At 44.9% G+C, this 22,386-nt stretch overlaps 2 protein-coding genes across 8 annotated transcripts; both read right to left on the bottom strand.

The window, feature by feature from the left end:
- Positions 1 to 84: 84 nt before the first annotated feature.
- LOC131110205 (catenin delta-1-like) lies at positions 85 to 16,509 on the bottom strand. 7 transcript variants are annotated; one of them, XM_058063053.1, is made up of 24 exons: positions 16,404 to 16,487; positions 16,262 to 16,328; positions 15,517 to 15,600; positions 10,157 to 10,286; positions 9,505 to 9,668; positions 8,203 to 8,271; positions 7,990 to 8,109; positions 7,603 to 7,865; positions 6,512 to 6,793; positions 6,189 to 6,426; positions 5,884 to 6,106; positions 5,158 to 5,350; positions 4,947 to 5,064; positions 4,701 to 4,857; positions 4,550 to 4,567; positions 4,223 to 4,291; positions 4,027 to 4,154; positions 3,275 to 3,425; positions 3,018 to 3,204; positions 2,741 to 2,943; positions 2,626 to 2,667; positions 2,489 to 2,556; positions 2,269 to 2,323; positions 85 to 1,433 (listed from the first exon to the last, which is right to left on the bottom strand). In XM_058063053.1, the coding sequence occupies exons 5-24, from the start codon at positions 9,661 to 9,663 to the stop codon at positions 1,381 to 1,383; spliced, it is 2,796 nt and encodes a 931-aa protein (XP_057919036.1). In that variant the 5' UTR covers positions 9,664 to 9,668; positions 10,157 to 10,286; positions 15,517 to 15,600; positions 16,262 to 16,328; positions 16,404 to 16,487; the 3' UTR covers positions 85 to 1,380. The 7 variants fall into 7 exon arrangements, with proteins under 7 accessions (XP_057919036.1, XP_057919039.1, XP_057919038.1 ...); XM_058063056.1 differs by having other exon boundaries at positions 2,222 to 2,323; positions 16,262 to 16,509; XM_058063055.1 differs by lacking the exon at positions 4,550 to 4,567 and having other exon boundaries at positions 16,262 to 16,509.
- A 948-nt stretch (positions 16,510 to 17,457) lies between these two features.
- LOC131110283 (zinc finger protein 239-like) lies at positions 17,458 to 22,314 on the bottom strand. Its single transcript, XM_058063234.1, has 4 exons — positions 21,899 to 22,314; positions 21,359 to 21,441; positions 21,202 to 21,277; positions 17,458 to 19,831 (listed from the first exon to the last, which is right to left on the bottom strand). Exons 1-4 carry the CDS (start codon positions 22,179 to 22,181, stop codon positions 19,122 to 19,124), a joined length of 1,152 nt encoding a protein of 383 aa, XP_057919217.1. The 5' UTR covers positions 22,182 to 22,314; the 3' UTR covers positions 17,458 to 19,121.
- Between the last annotated feature and the right edge of the window lie 72 nt (positions 22,315 to 22,386).

Below are 22,386 nucleotides of genomic sequence, written 5' to 3'. Positions count from 1 at the left end.
GAAATATTCATACTTTCACACAAGCAGGCTTGAACAAATGCTGTCTAAGAAAAGATTTTTTTTATTTATAAAACCATCAGTATAACCAGTTACATAACTTTATTTAAAAAAGCAACTTGTCAAAGGAAGGCAGGTATGAATGGTACATAGTCATTTTACATGGATAGGCAACATTACAAATATACCGTGTGTGGACAACTGGAAGGGGAGAATTTAAAGAAAGATGGAAAACAAATTGCATAACCATCTCAGCAATCATCATCATCATCATCATCATCACACAGGGTACTCCAAAAAAAAGTAGGTACATTACAAATCAACTACATAGAAAAGGCAGGTAGAAAAAAAATGGAAACAAATGGATGACAAAAATATGCATCTTGTCCGCCTTCTACGCTAAAACTGTACAGACTCGAGTCTCCTCTAAGCAAATACACCTGGCATAGTCTTTGTGTGTGTGTGTGTGTGTGTGTGTGAGGGGGGGAGTGGTGGTTTTAAAACAGAAGCAAATCTTAAATAGCTGATACGAGAAGAAGCGATGGAAGTATGAGAGGCGGCTAAGCGAGCGCTCGATGTGGAATTCTTCAATAAAGTCTTTTTCACACTTACAAAAATATCAGGAGAACGAGATGGACAGACAGGAGCACAAACTGAACAATGCGCGTTCTTCTGGTTCAGGTGTGCGCTTGCATCCCAAAAGCTCATTAAAAAGGAAAAAAAAAAAAAGGTCCATAGGTGTTTCTCTCCCCCCCCCCCGCCGCCACCACACACAGCATCACAAATAAAAACACATCTGCTCTCCTCCTCCTCCTTGTGTACATCTGTGCCAATCCCAATACGGAGAAAATAATTCTACACAAGACTTCTATACAAACAACATTCTCCATGCCCTCCCAACGAGCCCCATGAAGGGACCATTTAAATAAAAGCCCACTCTATTGCAGTCATCACTTTCCCACCCCCATTTTCTCACACACACACACACACACATATATATAGATATATAGCCTACACTGAAAAGTCTAGCAGAAGCTCCTCACTCGGCAGGCAGCAACATAAAATAAACACAATGTTGATAATAGCAAAGAGGGCAAAAAAACAAAAATAACACCATAATCAAATGATTGTCAACAAAAGTGATTGCCTTTAAAGATTTATAACTTAATACAAAGTAGAGTTCTGTTGCTACGGTAAAATTGTAAAAAAAAAACAAACAAACAAAAAAAGAATGACGTGGTGTTGCATCTTCTTGAAGCTGCAACACCACCGCGTTCTTTGGATGCCAAACAGTCGTCTCATTGGTCCGGTGGGAGATGGCGGGAGGAAGAGGAAGGGCGGGGCAGGGCAAGGTGTGTGCGCGCACGTGGACCCCCCCTTCCCTCAGTAGCCAGGCAGGGAAGGTCCAGTCTGGGTGATGCACACTATCAGTTTTTCTGCGGTGACAAACGACAAAGATGGATGAGTGACATTTCAACATGCTCTTTCAAATCCAACATGGAGTGGTACCTCGGTTAACATCGGCACAGTGAGCCTAAATACACCGTTTAAGATCTAAAAACTCCTGTTGGTCAGGATCAGGAAGTGATCATGGCCGATCTTGGGGAATGACCCCTACAGTAGCCCATGTTGCTGCTATTTAAACCTACAACTGCCTGCTCTGGCGACACCTAGTGGCCAATGTAGAATACTAGCCTCACAACTACAAATAGCTCATTCAGTGTTTATATTTGCCAATAATCTAGTTCAAGAATACATAGAATTTGTTAAATATGCTTTTTTTAAAAACTAGTACGCTGTATTCAACGACGGAATAGTCATCATTTAGTTATTATTTATAGAAAAAGCATGATAGAGCAATATTCAATTACTATCCATCCCACAACTAAACTTAAATTAATTAATTTATAACATTAATATCTTCCATTTCATTTATATTATTATACATTATATTTCTTAAACAGTGCTTAGTTGTCAATGAAAGCAATTATCTTTGTGTTTTTGGCAGATTCCCACACATCAGCTCTGACTTTGGACTTGTGTAGAAACAATAGGTCAGGGTTAAAATGCCTACGATGCAGAACATAGAGTACGTAACATCAGACCATTTCATAGACCTCCGTGAGGCTCCTGTTACATGGTTACAATAAGGTTTGAGGGCTGTGAGAGAGCAAAGGAACACCTGATGAGTGTCCATGCAGGACGAGAAGTCAGTAGGACATACCATGCTGTTACATGCAGAGAGGGGGGGGAGGAGGGGGGAGGGCTAACCATCATAGGAGTCCAACAGAGGCAGGGAGCCCTTTCTTCCCCCATACACCCCTCTCTGAGAGGCAACCAGAGCAAAAAAAGAGAGAAGAGGGGAAAAAGGTAGTGAGTGTTAAAAGTGAAACATGTTCATTGTGAGGTTGCTAAAAGCGACGGGGTTTAGTGATATTAGGCGAGCGGTCCCGCATGAGGATGGTCAGTGTTGGGGGGGTGAAAAAAGTACCGGTAAAGTGTCTGTTGTGTCATCTAGAGTGTGTCTCCTCTCCCTCTGGTCCAGTGTCGAGTAAGCCTCTGAAGAGAGAGGACAAGAATGAGACCAATGCGCCTTTAAGTGTTTGGTTAAAAGCAGGCCGTACTAACCAGAGCCGAGGTCATTTAGTGGAATCATGCTTCGTTTCTCCCCTGTGGTGGGACAAAACAACATGAACTCTTTGGATTCTCTCACACACACACACACACACACGCACACACACACCTCTGTCCAGCAGCGGTGTGGTAGTCTCTCCATAGGTGCCGTTAGTTCGGGTGCTTGGGCCATTGGCGGTGTTGGAGTTTAGGTTGACTTGGAAGTCCGACTTCTTCCAACCGTCCTTCTCCAGAGGACGACGCAGCTCCTTGTGGGCCCAGACCAGCTGCAGCACCTGGCCTGCCGCTCGAACCTCACGATCAGAGCGCTTGCTGTATGGCAGGAAGCGGAACAAATGTCAGCCGCTCCATAAAAAAAAAAAAACACAAACACGCTTCTTACGTACCCATCTTTGTTAATAAGCACGAGTCTCTCGATGCCCTGCGAGGCCCTGAGAGTCTTGGCCGCCTCCAGACTGCTGCCCAGCACCTCAGCCAACGTGCTCAGTACAGACACCACCGTCTCCTCTGACAGAGCACGCCCAGACTGGCCTCCCGGGAGATTGGCAACGAGGTGGGGCACGGCATGCAAACCTGCACAGCAAACACAGCTTGGCGTCAGAAGGACGACTCTCAAACACCGATGGATGACGTTCGATCTCACCGAGAAGTTCGCAGTTCCGGTTGTCAATGGCCAGGTTTCTCAAGGCTCCAGACATTGCCCGGACCACGCGATCATTGCCGTGAGCCAGCAGCTCAGCCATCATGGGAAGACCCTTCTCCAGACGCACCGTGGCACGGATGTAGCGACCAAACTAAAGACAGGGGAGGTGTGAGTTCATGGTTTTTTTACAGCAAGTATCGTTTATCAGCAGAATGACTGAATAAACAATCACACGATAACAGTCGACCCTACATTGTGGTATAAACATTGCGACCTCAAGCTGTCGCAGCTTTTCCCAACATTAACAGATGAACTATGGCTTATTCTTAGGCAAAAATATGCATATTTGAGCAAACTGTACATATTTCTAACACAAAAACGACTAAATAAAATACAATAAAAGTACAGCATAAGCATGAAAACCACCAACTTGTGGATGTAGTACTCCACATTGGTCACTAGGTGTCAGTAGTGGTTGCTGAGACCACCATCAAAGAACCAGACTGGAACCACCACTCTTATTGTAGGTTTACATTATGTCAGAAACAGGCACAATAATAATAACCATAATAATATAGGTTATTGTTGTGGTCATAGCCCGCAACAAACCACTTCCTGTCCGCCATCCAGCCTGATCCTCTACAAGGTAACCTGTCTTCAGTGGCTTTTTTCTTCTGATTGTACCCCGAAAATTGACAGCTCAAGAAATAAAAAACAGGGTGTACCGTAATAGTAAATATAAAAGTACTCACAGTCCATCGCCCTGCACACAGGTTCTGGATGGCCCCGGCAGCAGCTTCCAGCACTGAGGGGTTCTTGCTCTCTCTGAGGAGCGATGTGTAAACTCGAACAACTTCTGGTTGGAAGAGCAGCTCATACCCTGAAAGAGAACTTTGTTTTTAGAAGAATGTATCAGTATTATCGATAGTTAGGTGTGTACAGACAGACCTTTGGCAGGCGTCGTCCTCTTTGGAATGTCAACTTGGTCTGCACTTCCATCGTCTCCATCTTTCTTTCCTGCAGGAACAAAGAGGGGAAAAACGTGACAGCGCGGAGGAAGAACGATTCCAGAACCCAGATGGTTCTCCGTGTTCCGTGTGGTGTCAAATGCAACCATGCAGCCATTGGAGCAAGCAGACTGGGCATGCTCGTGTAGCACCATGCCTTAGTGTCACGTGACTGCTGTGAATTCAGTGCCTATTTCTCCAGTGTGTAACATTCTGTGTTAGCGACGACAGATGGGACAATGACCACACAAACGCAGGAAAATCTTACCTTTTGAAAACCACTCGTCTAAAAAGGACAGGAAGAAAAACACGGAGAGCAAAAGAGGGAGGAGAGAAAGAAAGAAAGCAGGAGAGTGAAAAACTGCCACCAACAAGCCCAGACACCTTGTCAATTGACCGCCAGGTCGCCAAGTACTGACCTTTGCCCTTTCGAGAGCCAAAACAGCCCCCCTTGTTAGATCCAGGTGCAGGTCCCTGGTTGATGGGTGCGGTCTCTGCGTAGCGATCGCAGCTGGGGACCTCGCGGTGGACTTGATAGGACAGATTTCTTAGGAGGCACATGCAGTTCTCCACCAACTGCAGCAAGGACAAATCAATTGAATACCAATGTTGCGTCCTGCAGGACAACTGAGAAGAACCAAAAGCACTTAAGGAGGAGGAGTTACCTTATTATCCACATCTTTGCGGTTGATCTGTGACTGAACAATGTACATCAGCGAGTCCACCAATCCCGTGCACTCTCTCAGCTTTCGCCGGGCCTCGCTGCGCTCTGAACTCACATTCCTGTCGCAGACAGGATAAATTTGAACATTTAATTACACGCTTGTCTAAAAACGGCCCTCGCCCCGGCCTTTTCTCCGCCCGTCGTGTTCGTACCTCAGGCAGCCAGCAGTGTTGGTCAAGGCGGTTTCCCACTCCAGATGGCGTGGCTTGCAGCTTTCTTCTCCCCCGTTGCTCCCGCGCTCCCAACCCGAGTGAGGCACTATCACCTCATCTGCCAGAGCATGCAGGGCGTGGTCCACAATCTCCATCTTTACTGAATCGTGGGATGACAGGTTCCACAGTGTGCCTGGAATGACATCAATATTGTAATATTACTGTGTATTCCTGTACTGTGTAACAGCCCATGCAGCGGCATAAAGCATCAGCCCCGTACAGGAAATTGTGCTCCTTTATGGCTCGGATTTTGCAGACCGGGCCCTTTTGGGGTCAGAAAAAAGGACCTGCGAGTAAGATTTTGCCTTTGTCTCTTGCACTTCAACTCAAGTGCTGAACACACTTCCCCTTTCCATCACCATGAGTCATTCATCTGGAAAGGGTGATACTAAATGTAGGGAAATACCACACATGTGGGGAAATACACAGCAACTTGATGACAACATAAAAAAACAGCAAATGTTTGAGAAATAGTAAAAGGAGTACACATGTGTATCACGTAATTCCTAATAAAGGATGTTAACTTTTAGGATTATATAACAATTAATACATGAAAGAATGTTCTGGTTCAATAGCACCAAGTAATACTACTGCTTAACTTGCATGACAATAATACATATATAGTGTAGACGTTGTATTACATGAAAGAAACACTGTGACAAATACCAGTGATGGTGTCAGTAAGGTCCTGGTCGTGGGTCTTCCTCAGCAATCGGATGAGAGCCGGCACGCCGTCGCAGTTTTTGATGGCAATCTTGTTATCCGGGTCCCGTCCATATGAGATGTTCTTCAGCGCCCCGCAGGCCGAGTGGTGCACGTCTTTGCTGGGGTGATCCAGCAGTGACACTAAGGCTGGTATACCTTTCAGACGCCGCACCTCCGATTTAACCTGCACGGAAGGCACATTACATTACATTAGCGCTTGAAGAAGAAGAAGAATGAACATGAATGAAAGATGACGACCGTTTCACCTTGTCATTTTTGAACGTGAGATGCTGCAGGAAGGCGGCTGCGTTGGTTTTGACGGGGTCCAAGCGGTAGTTCAACATGGCGATCACCTCTGGCAGCTCTGGTTGTCTCCATGAGGCAGGAGGACCTTTCCTCACTGTGCTGTCTAATGAGGCCATGCTCCCCCGCTCCATGGTCATGGGAACCCAGGCATATGGATCCACTCCTCCCATGTCACCATCTAAAGTATCTTCGCAGCTCCTGTGTGGGGTACCGGGACATCAATGCCTTGTGTTCGGTATGCAAATATAGCACGTACACGTGAGGTTCACGTTCAGGACTTTACCTGAGTCTTCGCCTGTCCATACCACCAGGGCCGGGTCCCAGGCGCGGCATGGTGCCATAACCGCCGGGGTGCATGGGTGGAGGCCCCATGCCGTAGTCGTCGTATCCCATGCTGCGCTGGTCGTCTTCCAGACCGTAATGACCGTGAGCGTATCGCATGTCCATTGCAGAGCCCATGGCCCTCATTCCCCTGCCCACCTGGGGCTGTGCGGCGTAGGGGTCCATCTGCTGGCGGCTGGGAGCCCGGTAACCAGAATCCAGGGTTCTGTAGCCATCAACTGGCCTGTGGAAAGACACAATATGGCAGTGTTGACATTCTAAATACAATGATGGAAGATTCCATTTACATTAAGGCACAGGTGTCAAACCCAAGGCGTGGGGGCCAAATATGGCCCACCACATGATTATGTGGCCCGCAAAATTATGTGTCAATCATGCACGTCACCTTTTTCCTTTAAATGAATTTGTTTTCATTTTCACTGAAAAAATGGACTGTTCTTCTCAATTTTATTATCATCTTATATGATGATGCAACAAGATATTCCAAGCATTTCTGACTATATGAATACAAAATTCTAATTTCCTCGGAAGAAGAGTGAAGTTTCCATGACGTAAAAAGAAAAAAAGAGTGTGGAAATTAGGATTTGGCCCACATTTCATCACAGTGCATGTTGAAGCATGCTTTGGTGTGAAGCAGGGATGAGCAGCAATGAGCTTACAATCACATGAGTCATGGTGACGTCACGGCATTGAAAGAGGAACAATACCATTTCCCACACGGCTTAAAAACATGTGATTATTTTGACTGGTTATGGAGGGGCTGGGGCATAATCAAGAAAGCATTCTAGAGCGGACGTCTTCAAAGTGTGGCACAGTGAGGCTCTGCTTAATAATAATAATAATAATAATAATAATACCTAATAAAACTGATTTTATGGGGCATATTTTGTGGTGGGTTTGTTTGTCATCCACTTTCGTCATCCCTCACAGTAAGAAGTAAAAAATAAAAAAAAATGAAACAAGATGTCCCCTTTGGCATAAATGAAGCTGGCAGAGTAAGTTTAAAAAAATGTCTCTTGTCATTTTTCATACCTGTAACGATCATCCATGTGTGATCCCCGGCTCAGGCTTGTGTATGCCTCCGATGGGGGCCCTCCCCTGTAGTCATCGTAACCCCCGACAGGACCGTAGTGGTAGTTTCTGGGCACCGTAGCAGTGGGGTAGTCTCCTCCTCCCATGTGCCTGTATGGACGGTCCAGTGTGGCGCTGTAGCCACCCATACCGGACATCGACATGCCGCCGTCGATGGACATCGTGTCTGTTGGCAGGACCGTGCGTGACATCGGTTTCTTCAGCTGTGAAAAAGAGATTTAGACAATACTTAAGCGGTCCGGGTTTAATTTGAATATGTAAAATTAACCGTCTTCCCCGGGTTACATTATCTTTATTTATATCTTGAGAATGGCACACATGACCCACCCCATTGTCTGGCCGCCGTGTGGTTCCTTCTTCGGAGAACACAGAGTGTGCTTCATGAGAATCGTCCTCCGGTGTGTAGCTCTCGTCGAGAGTGCTGTGTGCCGGGTCCACCATCCTGTACTGGAGCAGACACCCCCCCACGTGCACATGTAAATACGTATTCACTCGCTAAATGATAAACATGCAGTCGGGTCACTCTTTAAAAACATGTACCTGTGTGCCGTTTATGTAGGAGTCTGTCAATTTCAGTCGTTCTATGTCTGCATCCCCTAAACGGCCGTTCTGGAAGGCGACACCAAGAGCAGCATTAAATGGGAAGTTACGGCTCTTATGAAACATCAACAATAATACGCTCCTTCAGCCGTGCCTGTGCGTTTATGGCCTGTGAATCACGACAAGACATTTGGGAGGACATTCTGGAATGCAGCCGTGCATCCTTACACCCCATTTCCTCCTCCTCCTCCTCCTCCGCCTCCCTTAAATCGGTTACATAATCAATGTCTGTCATCCTGTATGGACTTTACCAAACCTGAGTAACACAACAGCCTCACTTACTGTACAAGCACACAGTTGCAGCATTTGCAAGCCTCTTCTGTGGAAACAGCTGAACTTTAATAATAGCAAGGGGGTGTTTTTTCTTTAAAAACGGGAAGTAGACGGCAGATTTCCCTCTAAGCTAATCCTTCCATAACTTCGGCAACTCGGAAGCATGACTGTTATTCTCTGTGGAAATAAAATACACTTGAGCAACACTAATCAAGCCTGTCGGTGGTTTCTCAGTCAAAACAGTCTAATGAACGTCAAGTGAGCTTAAAAAGGAAGAAAAATATTTACAGACGGAATGTAAAAGAGACGCCTTAACTGTCTAAAGCGATACAGGCTGACCCAAAGGGACAAAGACACAAGATCACCAAAACAAAAGCTAACTTACTGATAATCAAGGGCATAATACTGGCACATGCTACGTCAACAAACTAAGATGTCCATGTTATTTTCTCATAGCTAATCGCATTTAGTTTTAGCCCCCCAGACGTAAGCTGCAAGATGGCAGCAAACCATGAATGAAATACTGACTAGGTGTCGCACCGGTTGCATTAAAAGACAAAACGCCGGCGACAGCCATGACACATGGCTGCATTCCAAGGCATGCTGGAACAGGAAGGGAAATAACTGAGATTCCATATCACGGATTGACAAGGTATGCATCCGGTGAGTGGCAGCGAAGACATGCTAAAAGCATGCGATGTTGATGATGATGATGATTGCGACAACCTCAGGCATGTTAACATTAGATGGGCGGTACCTTTCAGGCTGATGGACATGCAATGAGATGCAGACTGACAAACACACACGTAGCGCTGGTGGAGGAGAGGAGGCAGGGCGGAGATGGGAGCAGGTTTATGATGACTGAAAGGCGATGATGCAGATATTTGAATGAGGGCATCAGCCATGTCACGTGGAGGCAAAGAGTCCACAGGAAGCTCTGGACTCTTATGATTACTTTGCTGCTGTTACCTGTGTGTGAGGGAGGGGGCGACCCAGCGCTGAAGGGCTGGTGGCGGGGAGGCCCACTCTCCTCCTCTCCTCTTCCAACGCCCGAGTCAGCTGTTCAAACTGCATCTCCTGCTCCCTGACCGACTCCAGCAGAGCTGCTGCGCTCTCACACTGCTCCATACACACTACACGGCCCCCGGGGGGAAAAGGGGCGTTATAAACGTCACACATAAAATCTGAAGGATCCAGATTTTAAAGGTTCCAAAATTCTGTAAGACATTTTTCTGCCTTACCATTTGGGAATAAACAAAAATAAAAAAACAGAGGAAAACTTAAAAAGTATATTAAAAATGCATACAAACATAAGTCAATTAGTATTTATAGACACCCTCTCTTGCCACAGAACACATGCATGGGGGGGGGCTCAGACATGACATCAAACAACATTGTTTGGGGCCAACATGCAATTGTTGCAACTTTAAACACCATTTCAACGTACAAAAACTGGAGATTAAGCTGCGTATTTATGCAATGTGCAATATTGGGGCGCAATGGCTGAATGACATAACAACCCAGGAGTCGCCAATTTCGAGGAATCGCCCATTGCAGCAATTACCACTTTTGATACCGATATTGCAGCCTTGACAATGGGCCGATATACAGAAATACACACCTGTGGGCGTGGTTTGACAGAAGTGGTGCGATATCACGCCAAGGTCAGAGGTCAAGCTCTAGTTGTTCATTGGTAGAAGGTGAATGAAGCACCGAGCCCAGAAACAGGAGGATGGAGAAGGCGAGAAGGACTGCTCACAGAGAGAGAAAGAAAAACAAACAAGGGTTTGAGCGAAGGATCGGCTGTCTAAAAAAACAGCAACATAGTATTAACGCCGGTCTAGTGTGTCAGCGGGGGGTGCGTTGGCTCTGGAGGAGACCAGCCTAGTGTTCAACAATTGTTGTTATCTTGACTGAGCTCTCAAAGACAGACACTTTGTTGTAAGAGCCCAACAAGTGGAGGCTCAGATCCTGTTATCAGCGAGTGGATACACCCTCGGGAGCTTGGTCAGCTGGCCTTCACCGGGTGAATAGACGCAGCCCGTAGCTCAGCAAACACCTGCATGACCGGTTTGACAAGGTAGCAAGAAAAAAAAAAAGGAGGGTGGGGGTTCAGTCTTTTCAATGGGTCTCTGTCTAGCCAGCGTGCACGCAGACACACGGGTACTGTAAAGCCGCAACAATTTGGGCAACAAACTCGGGTTTCAACTTACATTCCATGCAGCAGGTGTCTACTGAGTGCAGGTGGAGGGTAAAAAGGTTCAAATGCAGTCATGGTTCCTTGTAACACAATTTGAAATTAGTCTCAGGAGGTCCCACAATCGTGTATTAGGAGAGTGACAGACAGGATGCATGAGCTGGTTTTTGGTTTCAAGGTAAACCACCGTATGAAAAAGTCAGTTTCAAAACCACTACAGTTTTCCATCATACCATTCCTGCGGTGTGAGAGCACGAATGTCACATACTGTGATGGACCCTAGTACGCACATCGAGGGTCACCAAATGTGGAGGTCCGATGGACAAGACAGGGGTCCAGGATAAGCGAAATGAACAGTTTAGTCTCCAGTGAATAACAAGTGACCACAACAATCACATGACCCGGGAACGGAAGTGAAATTTGGCAAGACCAGACAATCGTCACGTACGACATTATGATGACAAATAATGATCTTCTTCAGCCACTTAGTGGTTGCATACTGCTTACTTTATTATTTTTTTAACTGAGAAACTATTGATCGTGTTGCGACTCGAGTTGCAGGATAAGCCACATTAAGCTGCATTAATAACTGGATTTTATTTATTTAGAAAGAATTCAGTTATTATTTTAAACATAGGTTTTACTTCCATCATCTTCTTTTCAATAAAGATATTTCAAAACAACACATTTTAGAGCTGTAAAAACAATACAGTAAAAATGAAAGTGACTTTTTCATACCGGCGCATGCCTAGTATTAGACATTTGCACAATTATACAATGTATCCAATTTTTTACACACCGTAACTCTGCGTTTATCCAAAATAGATAATGTACATATCAGACGATAACAATGCGACATTAAGGAGCGTGGGAGAACACACACGTTAGCTATGCGGGCTACATTGCATTTTAACTGCGGCATCATGCTGTGTTAGGCCTTTAGCTACTTTAAGAAGTGTGGCGAAGCCTGCTTTTTTACACAAGTGTCAAGTGGTGGGCGTATCTAGCTACTGGAGGTCATATTCTCCATCTTGTCCGTGAGAAAAGAGGCATTTCTTTTATGACATTTTTCTGTTTCTGACATCTTACCGTTATAATGTTGTGGAAAAGTTATTATTTTGCATAATAATAGGAGACATTTAAAAATGCAACTGGCCTAGGATTACAGAACTTAACATCACCACTGGGTTGCATATATTACCAATAGTGCTTTAAAGGATTGAACGTCTATTTTTCCCCCATTTTCAGGTTAAACTGAATAAAAGATTAATGGCTGTCAATTTCAGCTGCCTTGCTGACACCCCTGAGGAGCAATGCAAGGTAGGGTTGTAGAAGTTAGAACCGGGACTAAATGCCACCGTCCCCGTGTGGGACAAATAATGAACCAGGTGAGCGCATCAACACCAATGAGCCGGAATGCCCAATGTGGGCGTGTCTGACGTGCTCAAAGCAGAAATAGGGCGGGATATAATGTGTGAAGCGTGGCCGAATGTACGCGGCCTCCAGGCAGCCGTGCAACTGTTGCAGAGAGTCTCTTTAGGCGGGAAGAGATGGTGACAAAGTTAGCTTCACTAGCGCAGGACCACATGACCATGTGAGAAATGATTAGCAAATAGCTGTTTATCTGTTAAGCCAGACACAGCAGAGCGTCTCTTCCTCTATATGTCTACTCAATGAATGACTCAAGGCACTGAGACATGCGTGCTTCGGGTGCGCTCCGTGCTGGAAGAAAGGGAGGTGGGATGGCCTGATGAGAAAACAAGGAGTGGCTTTAAAAGCTACGAGGTCATTTGAGAACCAAAAACCGCTACTGGCGTGTGAGGTGGGAGGTGATCAAAAGACCACGTCACATACAAAGCCCTGGAGCTTTGACCTCCACCTGAGAAGAATAAATGGTCTCCATTGCCACGCATGCCCATATATGGTCACAGCCAGGACTGGGCTGCTTTTGTACCCTGCAGACAGACAGGCAGGCAGGCAGGCAGGCAGTAAGGCGCTGCAAACAAATCAAACCAGCCGCAAGAGATGAGAAAGAGAAAGAGAAAGAGACAAGGCGAGGACAAACTATGAGGGGAGGTGCAAAGATAAGTGAAGTTGAGGTAAATGAAAGATAAAAGATAATCCAGCATTCCAAACATTGTCTTCTATCAATTAGGCACAACAGCCCACCCATTCATGCGCCCGCAGATGACCTTAGTGTGGCCGGCGTTCGGCAAACATTCATGCTGCAGTTGCTCCTTCCATATCTCAACTCAAGCCAGAGTGGAAAATCGTCATTAGCACGCTATCTTTTTCACTAATGAGCATCGCTGTCAGTCATACCAGACAAATTCTAAACAGTGATAAGTATGTCCTGGCTAGCACACTAAGGGTGGTTGTTGTCGAGTGTGTGTGTGTGTGTGTGTGTGTGTGCGCGAGTACAGGGAGTACGCAGCTGTCCATCTAAAAGAGGAGGTCGCCGGAACAATGAGAAGCTTGTGCAGCCCCGAGCGTGAACTATGGCGAGAGCAAGACTTGCACAAGAGTCAAGCGTCCATGTTTTGCGAGACTCCGATTTCTGCCTCCCCGTTTGCAGCTGTTAGTTTTTTGGCCTTGGGAGGTCGGTGGCGACTATCGCCGAACAATGAAAACAATTGCCGCTGTCCCGCCGTCACACGCCCGCCCCTTTCCCCTGCGACCCGCTTCCTGACAAACAGGATGTTATGAATTCGAATTGGAGTGTGAGGGATGTGAGAGCTACCTCGGTTAGCAAACAATCCATTTTCTGCTGTGTGCAAATAGGCAGGAACCACGTATAGCATGCACACCTAAATAGCGCTCATCTGGAGATCATGTGACCAGAAAAGACTTCCACTTTCCCGATATTGTTCTCCTATTACTATCTGTTCCGCTTTCATACAATCAATGTCAGATGTGAAATATTGAATATTTACACTAAAAGGGTCAATATTTCAACATTCAAGCACACGTCTAATACAGGAAATATGTCCTCAAAAAGTTATTTTTCATGGCAAAAACAAAATGGTGACATGAGCACGTTTGGGCTTCTTCTTTCTCTGTGGGCTTTTCCCTTCAGGGGTTTCCACAGCCTCCATCCAACCCTGTCTCTCTCACACCAACTACCCTCATGTCTAACATGTAAAGTCCCTCTGATGGATTCGTTCCTGATCCTATCCATCCTGGTCACTCCCAATGTGAACGTCAGTATCCGCATCTCTGCTACCTCCAGTTCTGCTCCCTGTCTTTTCCTCAGTGACACCGTCTCTACACCAAACAACACGCCTGGTCTCACCACGGTTTGACGGGAAAAAATACAAACACAAATCGATCAGCATGTCAGGACAAAATGTGGAACATGTACTGCTCTCTCCATTCACAAAAATATGCATGACACTTTCGGGCACCTTGAAAATGAGGAAACGAGGAAAGGTCAAACGCCTATGCAAACTTTGCAAACATCTGACGCCAGCACGAGGCTCACAGTTTAACCTGATTGTGAGCCATCACTCAGCATGACTCAGTAGGTCCTGCCAGACGACATCGATGACCACACACCCACTTGAGCAACAAGGCAGCCTTTTCACAGTGCAATAAATAAAAAAATGGGGGGAAAAATAACATACAAAGTCATATTTTACAAAGATGTCGGCGTGATGCCACCAGCACCGGTTGAAGATGAGCGTGGCGTGTAATGGGATTGAATCTCACAGCCCCCTAATCCAGTTAGTTCCACGCAAACATACATGTGCACGCACAGACATTAGCCCCCCTCCCTTTGGATTAACCTGGACACCTCGGGAGAGCAGACAATTGTAGGCGGCGACGGCGGCGGCGGGAGCAAGCATCAACAATCAGGACAGCTAAATGTCACGCCTTTGGTAGAATAAAGAGGGATAATTAACAGGTAGTAGTACCATGGTGACTATTTAAGAAGAATTTGAAAATGGCAGAAAGGTTGGCAAATGGAAAAAAAAAGGTTACTAATGAAAACGAAAGCAATTCATGTCAAAATCCAATTTTTTTTTAGCACTTTAGCCATTTTATTTTATCTGAAAACTGAGCCGCTATTGGCCTTCTCCTTATCACTCTGTAAGGCTGTAATGGACTGGACCATTTTGAATGAACCTACTACCAAATACTTCTATGAAGTTAAACGCCATGGAAAACACTTAACAAAAACACGTGGACGTGTGATTTTACTTCTTTCACCTCTCAGATCAATAGTATAAAAGTTGCAGGGAAGCCAGGAAAATATATTATATTTCCTATTATATTATATTTTCCTATATTACCTAAGTGGTCTCACATAGAATTTTGTGTAGGGTGTGAAATAAATGCTGATTTGCTTCTTTGTTTCAAGTTTCGAATCACCATGTGGAGTTTGCATGTCCTTGCGCTTGCGTGTTTTTTTTTCCTCTATGTGCTCCAGCCTCCCATACCCCAAAATCATGCATGATGGACTAATTCCACACCAAATTGTTCAATGTTTGTGTCTATCCAAGCTGTCATAGGCTCCACCGCACCTGAGATCCGAATAAGAACAAGCGGTGGACAGCCCGTTATATTATTTCATCACTTTGGGTGCGATCCAATCCCAATAAAAAGAAATGCATGCTTGTAAAAGGAGTACTGGATCATGCTGTGTTCCACTCCGGCTGGCAGTAATCCCCACCCATGTATTGCTACCAAAACAAGTTAGCACAGGACCCACCCGACAGGTTCACAAACTGCAAGAGACCACCACCTCAAATAAACGTTAATGAGAAGGGGAGGCTTCCGGTTACCTGACAGTGCAATCGGGGGTCCACTTCAGCAACGACTGCCTTCGAGGGGCTTCAATCCTGGTTGATAGTCCTCTTCTAGCTGAGCTGAAATATACACACACATATAAGTCAACGCAGTCTTACGGAATGAAAGAGATCACATGCGGAACCTTTGAGGTCCGCGTACCAATAGTAGGGCTGCTTTCTAAATTAAACTCCAACTGAAAGACACTTGTTTTTGTTTTTTTATTTTTTAAAAATGACGCTCACGAACAAAAGAGCACCGCGATGCACGGTGTCGTTCCAAGTTCTCACCGAGATAAATGACAATGTTGGACATCAAATGAGGCTGACTTGACTCGAATGCTCGACCAGCACCAGCGTGACCTGGTTTGGCTGTCCTGCTATGTTAGCATCACAATAACCCACATACAGCATATATAGCTAGGCGACGGACCGCAAGCTAGCCTTAGCATAGCACCACACAGATTAGCCGTGCTCGGGTTTAGCGGTCTTGTTGGTAGTTTTATGTTATTTTGGTAAATACTGTTTTGACTAATACGATTTGTGTGTGTTTTATCTGCGTGCTAAAGTGGGAAATAAAATAACAAACGGCTGTACTTTGTATGCTAGCTTTCGTGAGTCGTGTCGGGGGTCTGTCGGTGGATGTGACCACTCCTTTTAGCAACGCTGCAATGCACCCACCATTTGTATTATTAAGACGCAGTTATGGGAACATTTTAGCCCGGATTAAACACACGCTTACCTTCACGGTGGAATCTCCCTTTCAGGAATATTCCGTTAATTTGATGCGTTTCCGCCTCCTTCCCTGTCTTGTGGGTCAAGCTCGTTAACAACCAAGCGACATCACCGTTTTCTATCAAAGAGAGGGGCGGAGCTAAGTTTACCGTTAAAAACGCGCACAGCAAAATTCCCCTTGCGCGTTTTCTGTCAAGAAGCCACAAGTGACAACAACAACGACGACCGCCGGAAGCTTCTGCTACTACACGAATGAAGAATTTGGGGATTTAAACGCTTGTAAAGCAGAATACAAGTCACCGCCTCTCTCTTCCTCTCTCCTCCCACATGAACTCACCACTGATGTCATTTCATTGATTGCCCAAGAACAATAGCCTGGGAGGATGCCTGGAAATACACGCAGCAACATTCCACAGCCACGCGAGAAAAAAAAAAAACTTGACACAACTCTTGTATCACCCACTACCAGGCCCTTCATTCACTGCAGTCTGGCTAGTAAAAACATGCTAAAAGAGCCTGGGGGCATTTTGCCTGTGTTTAATGAACTAGGTGACATTTTGCCAGAGGATATGTATTTTAATAATAATGTAAAAATGTCATTTGTTTCTTAAATTAACCTAAAATTACAACAAAAGGTGGCCCATTTGCTGTTTGTGAATGTCATTTTTGGTGCTTCATTTTCCCATGTAAAGGATGCAGCTACATTTCTGTTCCAGTATGTTATTTATTCTAAATGTGAATATATTTTCACACTGACTTCTCTAAACATACTGGCATTTAAACAGTAAAAGAAAAGTTCTATGTATGTTTATGGCAGACTGTTTTAAAAGATGTACTTAAAAAGATACATTTATGACATTTTTCCAGCAGGTTTGGTGGTTTGAGTGAAATGTGTGAGGGGATTTTAAAGACTTCTGCGTTCTGCGTTCAATAAAAAAAAATAACGCTGCCAATCAATCAGTGACCCATGACTGGGCCTAATAATCATCATCATCATTATAAAAGCAAATAAGCTTCAAAATGTGTTTTATGGAAATGTTGTTGGATTGTTTTTTCTTCTAAAAGTAAAGGGTTAAACCCTGAGCTGCATTCAATAAAATGTCTGACTATTTTATGTTTTTTTTTTTTTGATTGAGGTGACATTACAAGAAAAACAATCCGACACTGAGTGGAAAAAGGAACAACGCAAGGAATTTCCCAGTTCCTTTAATGGTGGCTACCCCCAGCCATACAGTATCACAAGGCTGCACTCTAGAGGTGCAAACGGAAAGAACCAAGGACTACAAGGACAGATATAAAGTGGGGGAGGGTTGTAAAAACGGTATTTATTCACAGTAAGACAACAAAGTGGCAGAAAGTTGTATTAGAAGTACAAAAAGTCAAGACGTCAACAACAATGGAGGTAGGTGGAACACTGAAACCATAGAAAACCATATGACTCCATAGAAAACCATATGAATCCATAGAAAACCATATGAATCCATAGAAATCCATATGAAGCCAAGCCCTAATGCCGAATCATTCAACTAAAATTTCCTTTCAGTTTCAAATTCTGCAAAAACTTAAGAGAAAATGAAAGAAAAGCTAAAATCTACCGGCTCGACAGCGTACTACATAAAGTCCAACTAATTATATAATAACCTCATCACATCTCTGACCTTGCATTTAATAACCAATTTCATTTCACATCCAATACTTTTTTTTATCATACCATGGATCCTCAGGGAGAAATAGGATTCTAAGTACAAGGACATCTCTCCGTTATAAAACAAGCAATAAACTAGCATATTTATGTGATGCGCTCAATTGTAATATGATGCATGTTCATGTTGAAATAAAACCCTAACCATATTTCCTCATATAGTGACTGGAAGTGGCGTATTTACTCCGCTGCAGATTAAATACTTATACTGTCAAATATTTATTTGACAATAATATAAAATATACCTGCTTGTTTAAAATGCAGTGTCAAGTGAAATTGGGGTTTGAACAAAATCAAAATGGTGAAGAAATGCAAATAAACGTGACTAACCACAACGACACAAGAGTGTAATAACCGCCACCGGCCGGAAAACAGTTCCCACAGAAGGCGAGAACCTTTCTCGTCCTATGAAGCAAGCGTGTAGTATATATAAGACGCAGTATAATACATCTGTAAGTGACTGCTCGCTCTACGGGTGCGGCTGTTTTGGGTAGCAACAGAGCTAAGTTGTGTCCAAAGAGACACGTGGAATGGCCGCTATTTGAGGAAGTACGCAAACTACTTGAGGCTGTGTAGTATTAACCGCCCGCTGTGTACACAAGAGAACGCCTCTGACCCGCCACTAGCCTTTTTTTTTAGAACCGAAAAAACAGATTTGGGACCAAAAAAAAAAAAAAAAAGTAGGCTTCTCTACACATCTTAAAATAAAGCTGTGAGCTCTGCCGACTACAAGCCAGTCCGCTAACTAAAAACTATTTGATCATGTTGTTTTCCGTCGGCGAACATGCTAACTGTAACTGTAGCTCACATAGCTACGCTAATGGTGCTAACGTTTGTGTCCTGTCCGACCCCTGAATGCAACGTTGCTGCATCTGATGCGGCATATTGGCCGGTGCAGCAATACAGTGTAGAGATATAAAAAGTGGATGAATAGATAATACAGTGTTAAGCGAGGACAGTTAGCTCGTTAGCATCACAGTTCCAGATGTGGAAAAACAGTCTGGCTTACTATAAACACTCTGAAAGTGTCAAAATGGCGGCATGGAGGCCAAGACACTTCGTACAACACCATGGCGAGACTTGCTGTATTGAGAAATATTATAATACGGGCCTTTTCGCTCGTGAAATAATATTTTGGACCACTATTTGACAGTTCAGGTCCCGGTCAGATGACCCCATTCGAGCTGTGTGTGATCATGTGTCGGCGCAGGTTGCTGGGGTTATTGAAGCTCGCCGAGCACTGAGAGCAGGAGTAGGGCTTCTCCCCGGAGTGCGTCCTCAGGTGGATCTTCAGGCTGCCGTTCTGCGTGAAGCGCTTCCCGCACAGGGAGCAGGCGTACGGCTTCTCTCCCGTGTGGATGCGCATGTGGATGCCCAGCGTGGTCTTGTTGGCGAAGGACTTGCCGCACATGGCGCAGGAGACGGGCGACTCCCCCGTGTGAGCGGCGCGGTGCACGATCATGTCCTCGCGGCTGGGGAAGACCTTGCCGCAGAAGTTGCAGTCCAGGGATTTGCTGACGGCGTGGGACTGCGAAGCGGGGCCGGGCTTGGGCGGGAAGAGGCCGGCGTGACTGGGATGTCCCGTGTTCGCAACCTTGTCCAATTGGCCGCTTCTCGCCGCGCCAACACTTTCATCCTGCATGCCTCTCATTGCGGCTCCGGGGGGGCCACTCAAGAAACCCTCATGAGTGACTGCGAGGTCCTGAGTGCTGAAAACCTGCTGATCGGCCGCAGCAAAAAGAGCTTCAAGCTCATCCTGAAGGGGCCCCTGTCCTCGTCCGTGAACGCTCACGATTCTCAGCTCCTCGTTAGTTCCTGTCTGACAGGAAGTGCCTCCAGACTCCATGTTCTGTGTTTGCGTGCAGTCGTCCTGGCCTGGAAATATCCACATGAAATGTTCATGCTGCAGATGTACAGTACATTTATTTTCCTACAATTACCCATCATGTATTTGTTCTTCAAATGTCTTTCCATTTCCACAACCATGTATCATGCACAATGTCACATCTACAGTTATGTCAATTTTTCAACAATATATTAATAAATAGCGTTGTTTTGTGGTTGAAGATCTATTCTTAGTGAAAAACAACATGCAAATTTAACATATGTTTTCCTATAGTAAGCATTTTCAAGCATAAAATGTCAAAATGAACTAAAACACAAATATAACGCACTCAGAAGATGCATTCAAAGACATGATGCTTTGTAGTATTCTACACCGGTCAGTAGGTGGAACATATTTATTGCCACAAACACATAAGCATGAGTCTTATTTATGTCTCAAATGGCTTACTTTCTCCTGTATTGGGTAATATAAGTGTAAAGGTTTCTGTAGGGGTGTTATTTCATGTCTACAAGGCTCTAATCATTTTAAGAACCGTACGTAGAAAGTCGGGTTTTGCATGCTCGACGCTTGAAAATATTTGATTCATAAATAAGGAATCCTACTGGAATTGATTAACTGCAAGAGATTATTGTAATTTGAAAGTGTGTGTTTTCTTTGACCGGAAACGTGCATTAGAAGTAAGTTGAAAAAAAACTGAAAAAAACGACCCTTACGTTTTTTGTCAAAAATCAGCACCCTCAAACACTGGCATTTTATGCTGTTTTTGGGTGCTTCTGGGGGACCCTGTTGAGTGTGTGTGAGGTTTTCCCTGTTTTTTCACCAGAAAAATGCATTAGAAGCAAGTTGAAAAAAACTGAAAAAAAAACCCCGACATACTAACCCCTTACGTTTTTTGTCAAAAATTGACGCCCTAAAATTTTGGCATTTTATGCCATTTTTGGGTGCTTCTGGGGCCCCTGTAGAGTGTGTGTGAGGTTTCCCCTGTTTTTTTTTTTTTTTATCCGAAAAGTGCATTAGAAGTAAATTGAAAAAAAAAAACGCCATACTAACCCCTTACGTTTTTTGTCAAAAATCACCAAATTCAAACACTGGCCTTTTATGCAGTTTTTGGGTTCTTCTGGGGCCCCTGTTGAGTGTGTGTGAGGTTTTGTCTGGTTTTTTTTGTTTTGTTTTTTTTACCAGAAAAGTGCTTTAGAAGCAAGTTGAAAAAAACAGAAAAAAACGACATAAACAGGAGGTCGTGTAGAGCATTGGGTACATCTGGAGTTGCATGCTCTGTAGAAACTTTCTCAGTAAGACCGAGAAGGTCAACTACAAGTCGATCACTGCTTACGTGAGTTACGTGTGTGTGTGTGTGTGTGTGTGTGTGTGTCCCGAGAGTTGAATCCAAATGACTCACTTTGACTGGGCTGGCATCCTCCAGCATCATCTTCATCTTTGATCAGGATGATATCCGGACTCTCTTCAACTGCACACTAAAGAGAAAGAACAGCCGCCAATCAATGTTTGCAGTGGTTGCTGAAGGAGGGCGTGTCAATCAACAAATGACCTCTGACCTCAGCATTGGGCGGGGAGGTCTCGGCCTGCAGGTGCACAGAGGTGGAAGGACTCTCCTGGGCGACGGGGGGCTTTAAGACCACTGGCAATGCAAAGGCAGAAGGAAAGATCAACAATTGCATTTCATTCGTTTTCTATGCCGCTTAATCCTCAATAGGGTGGTGGGGGCACGCTGGAGCCCATCCCAGTTGACTTTGGTCTAGAGGCGGAGTGCACCTTGGACGTTTTTCATCCCCCAAAATGAAATTTCATAAAATGGAGTCGTCACTAGTCACAAAAGTATAGGATACCAGCTTCTTTGCGTTTAAAAAGCATCACAACAAGTCTGTGTGGAATGTCCAAAGTCGCCATTGATTCAGTTTTAACGTGTTTTTAACACCAAAAAGAAGAAATAAAATCGTTAAACTAACCAAAACAACACAAACACACAAGACGTTAGCAACACGTTAGCAAGCTATGAGTTACCGCCATTAAAACAATGGAAGCGGTTGAATGTTGTGATGTGAACTTTTGGTAGCCAAGCGGAGCGCCTTGTTTACCTGGAGTTTTGCTTCGGGCTTTGGGTGTATTTGCTCGGAATGTAGAAAAACGACTTGCCGGTCGGTTAGCCCTGGTCTGCAGGCGGAGGGAGAAGAGCTCGCCCCTCATCACCTTCATCCGCATCCTCAGGTTCTCGTTGTCCCTCAGGCTCTGGCTGAGGTGGAGCCGCAGGGACGACGAGCTCTCGGAGAAGAGCTGGCTGATTTCCAACACCGCCGCTTTCACCAGGACGTCCATGATGGACAAAAGCTGAGACTCTAGATTCAGAGTGTCCGTGGGCATATTTGTGGGCAAGGTTGATCAGTTTGCTGCCGGTAAAAATATCCAAACGGAGATGAAAAATGGATCGGTAAAGTCGCTTGGGTTGCCTGCTTCCAGCTACAAACCAATACCACTTCCGGTGAGTGACGCTGATGGTTACCGTAATGCTTCGACCAAAACCGCAACAACAGTCTTTCTACCACATTTCACAACAATACAGGACCTC

Source organism: Doryrhamphus excisus, chromosome 23 (assembly GCF_030265055.1).
Source record: "Doryrhamphus excisus isolate RoL2022-K1 chromosome 23, RoL_Dexc_1.0, whole genome shotgun sequence".
NCBI lineage: Eukaryota > Metazoa > Chordata > Actinopteri > Syngnathiformes > Syngnathidae > Doryrhamphus > Doryrhamphus excisus.
Note: the sequence above shows the minus strand (reverse complement) of the source record. Positions and strands in the feature narration are given on the sequence as shown.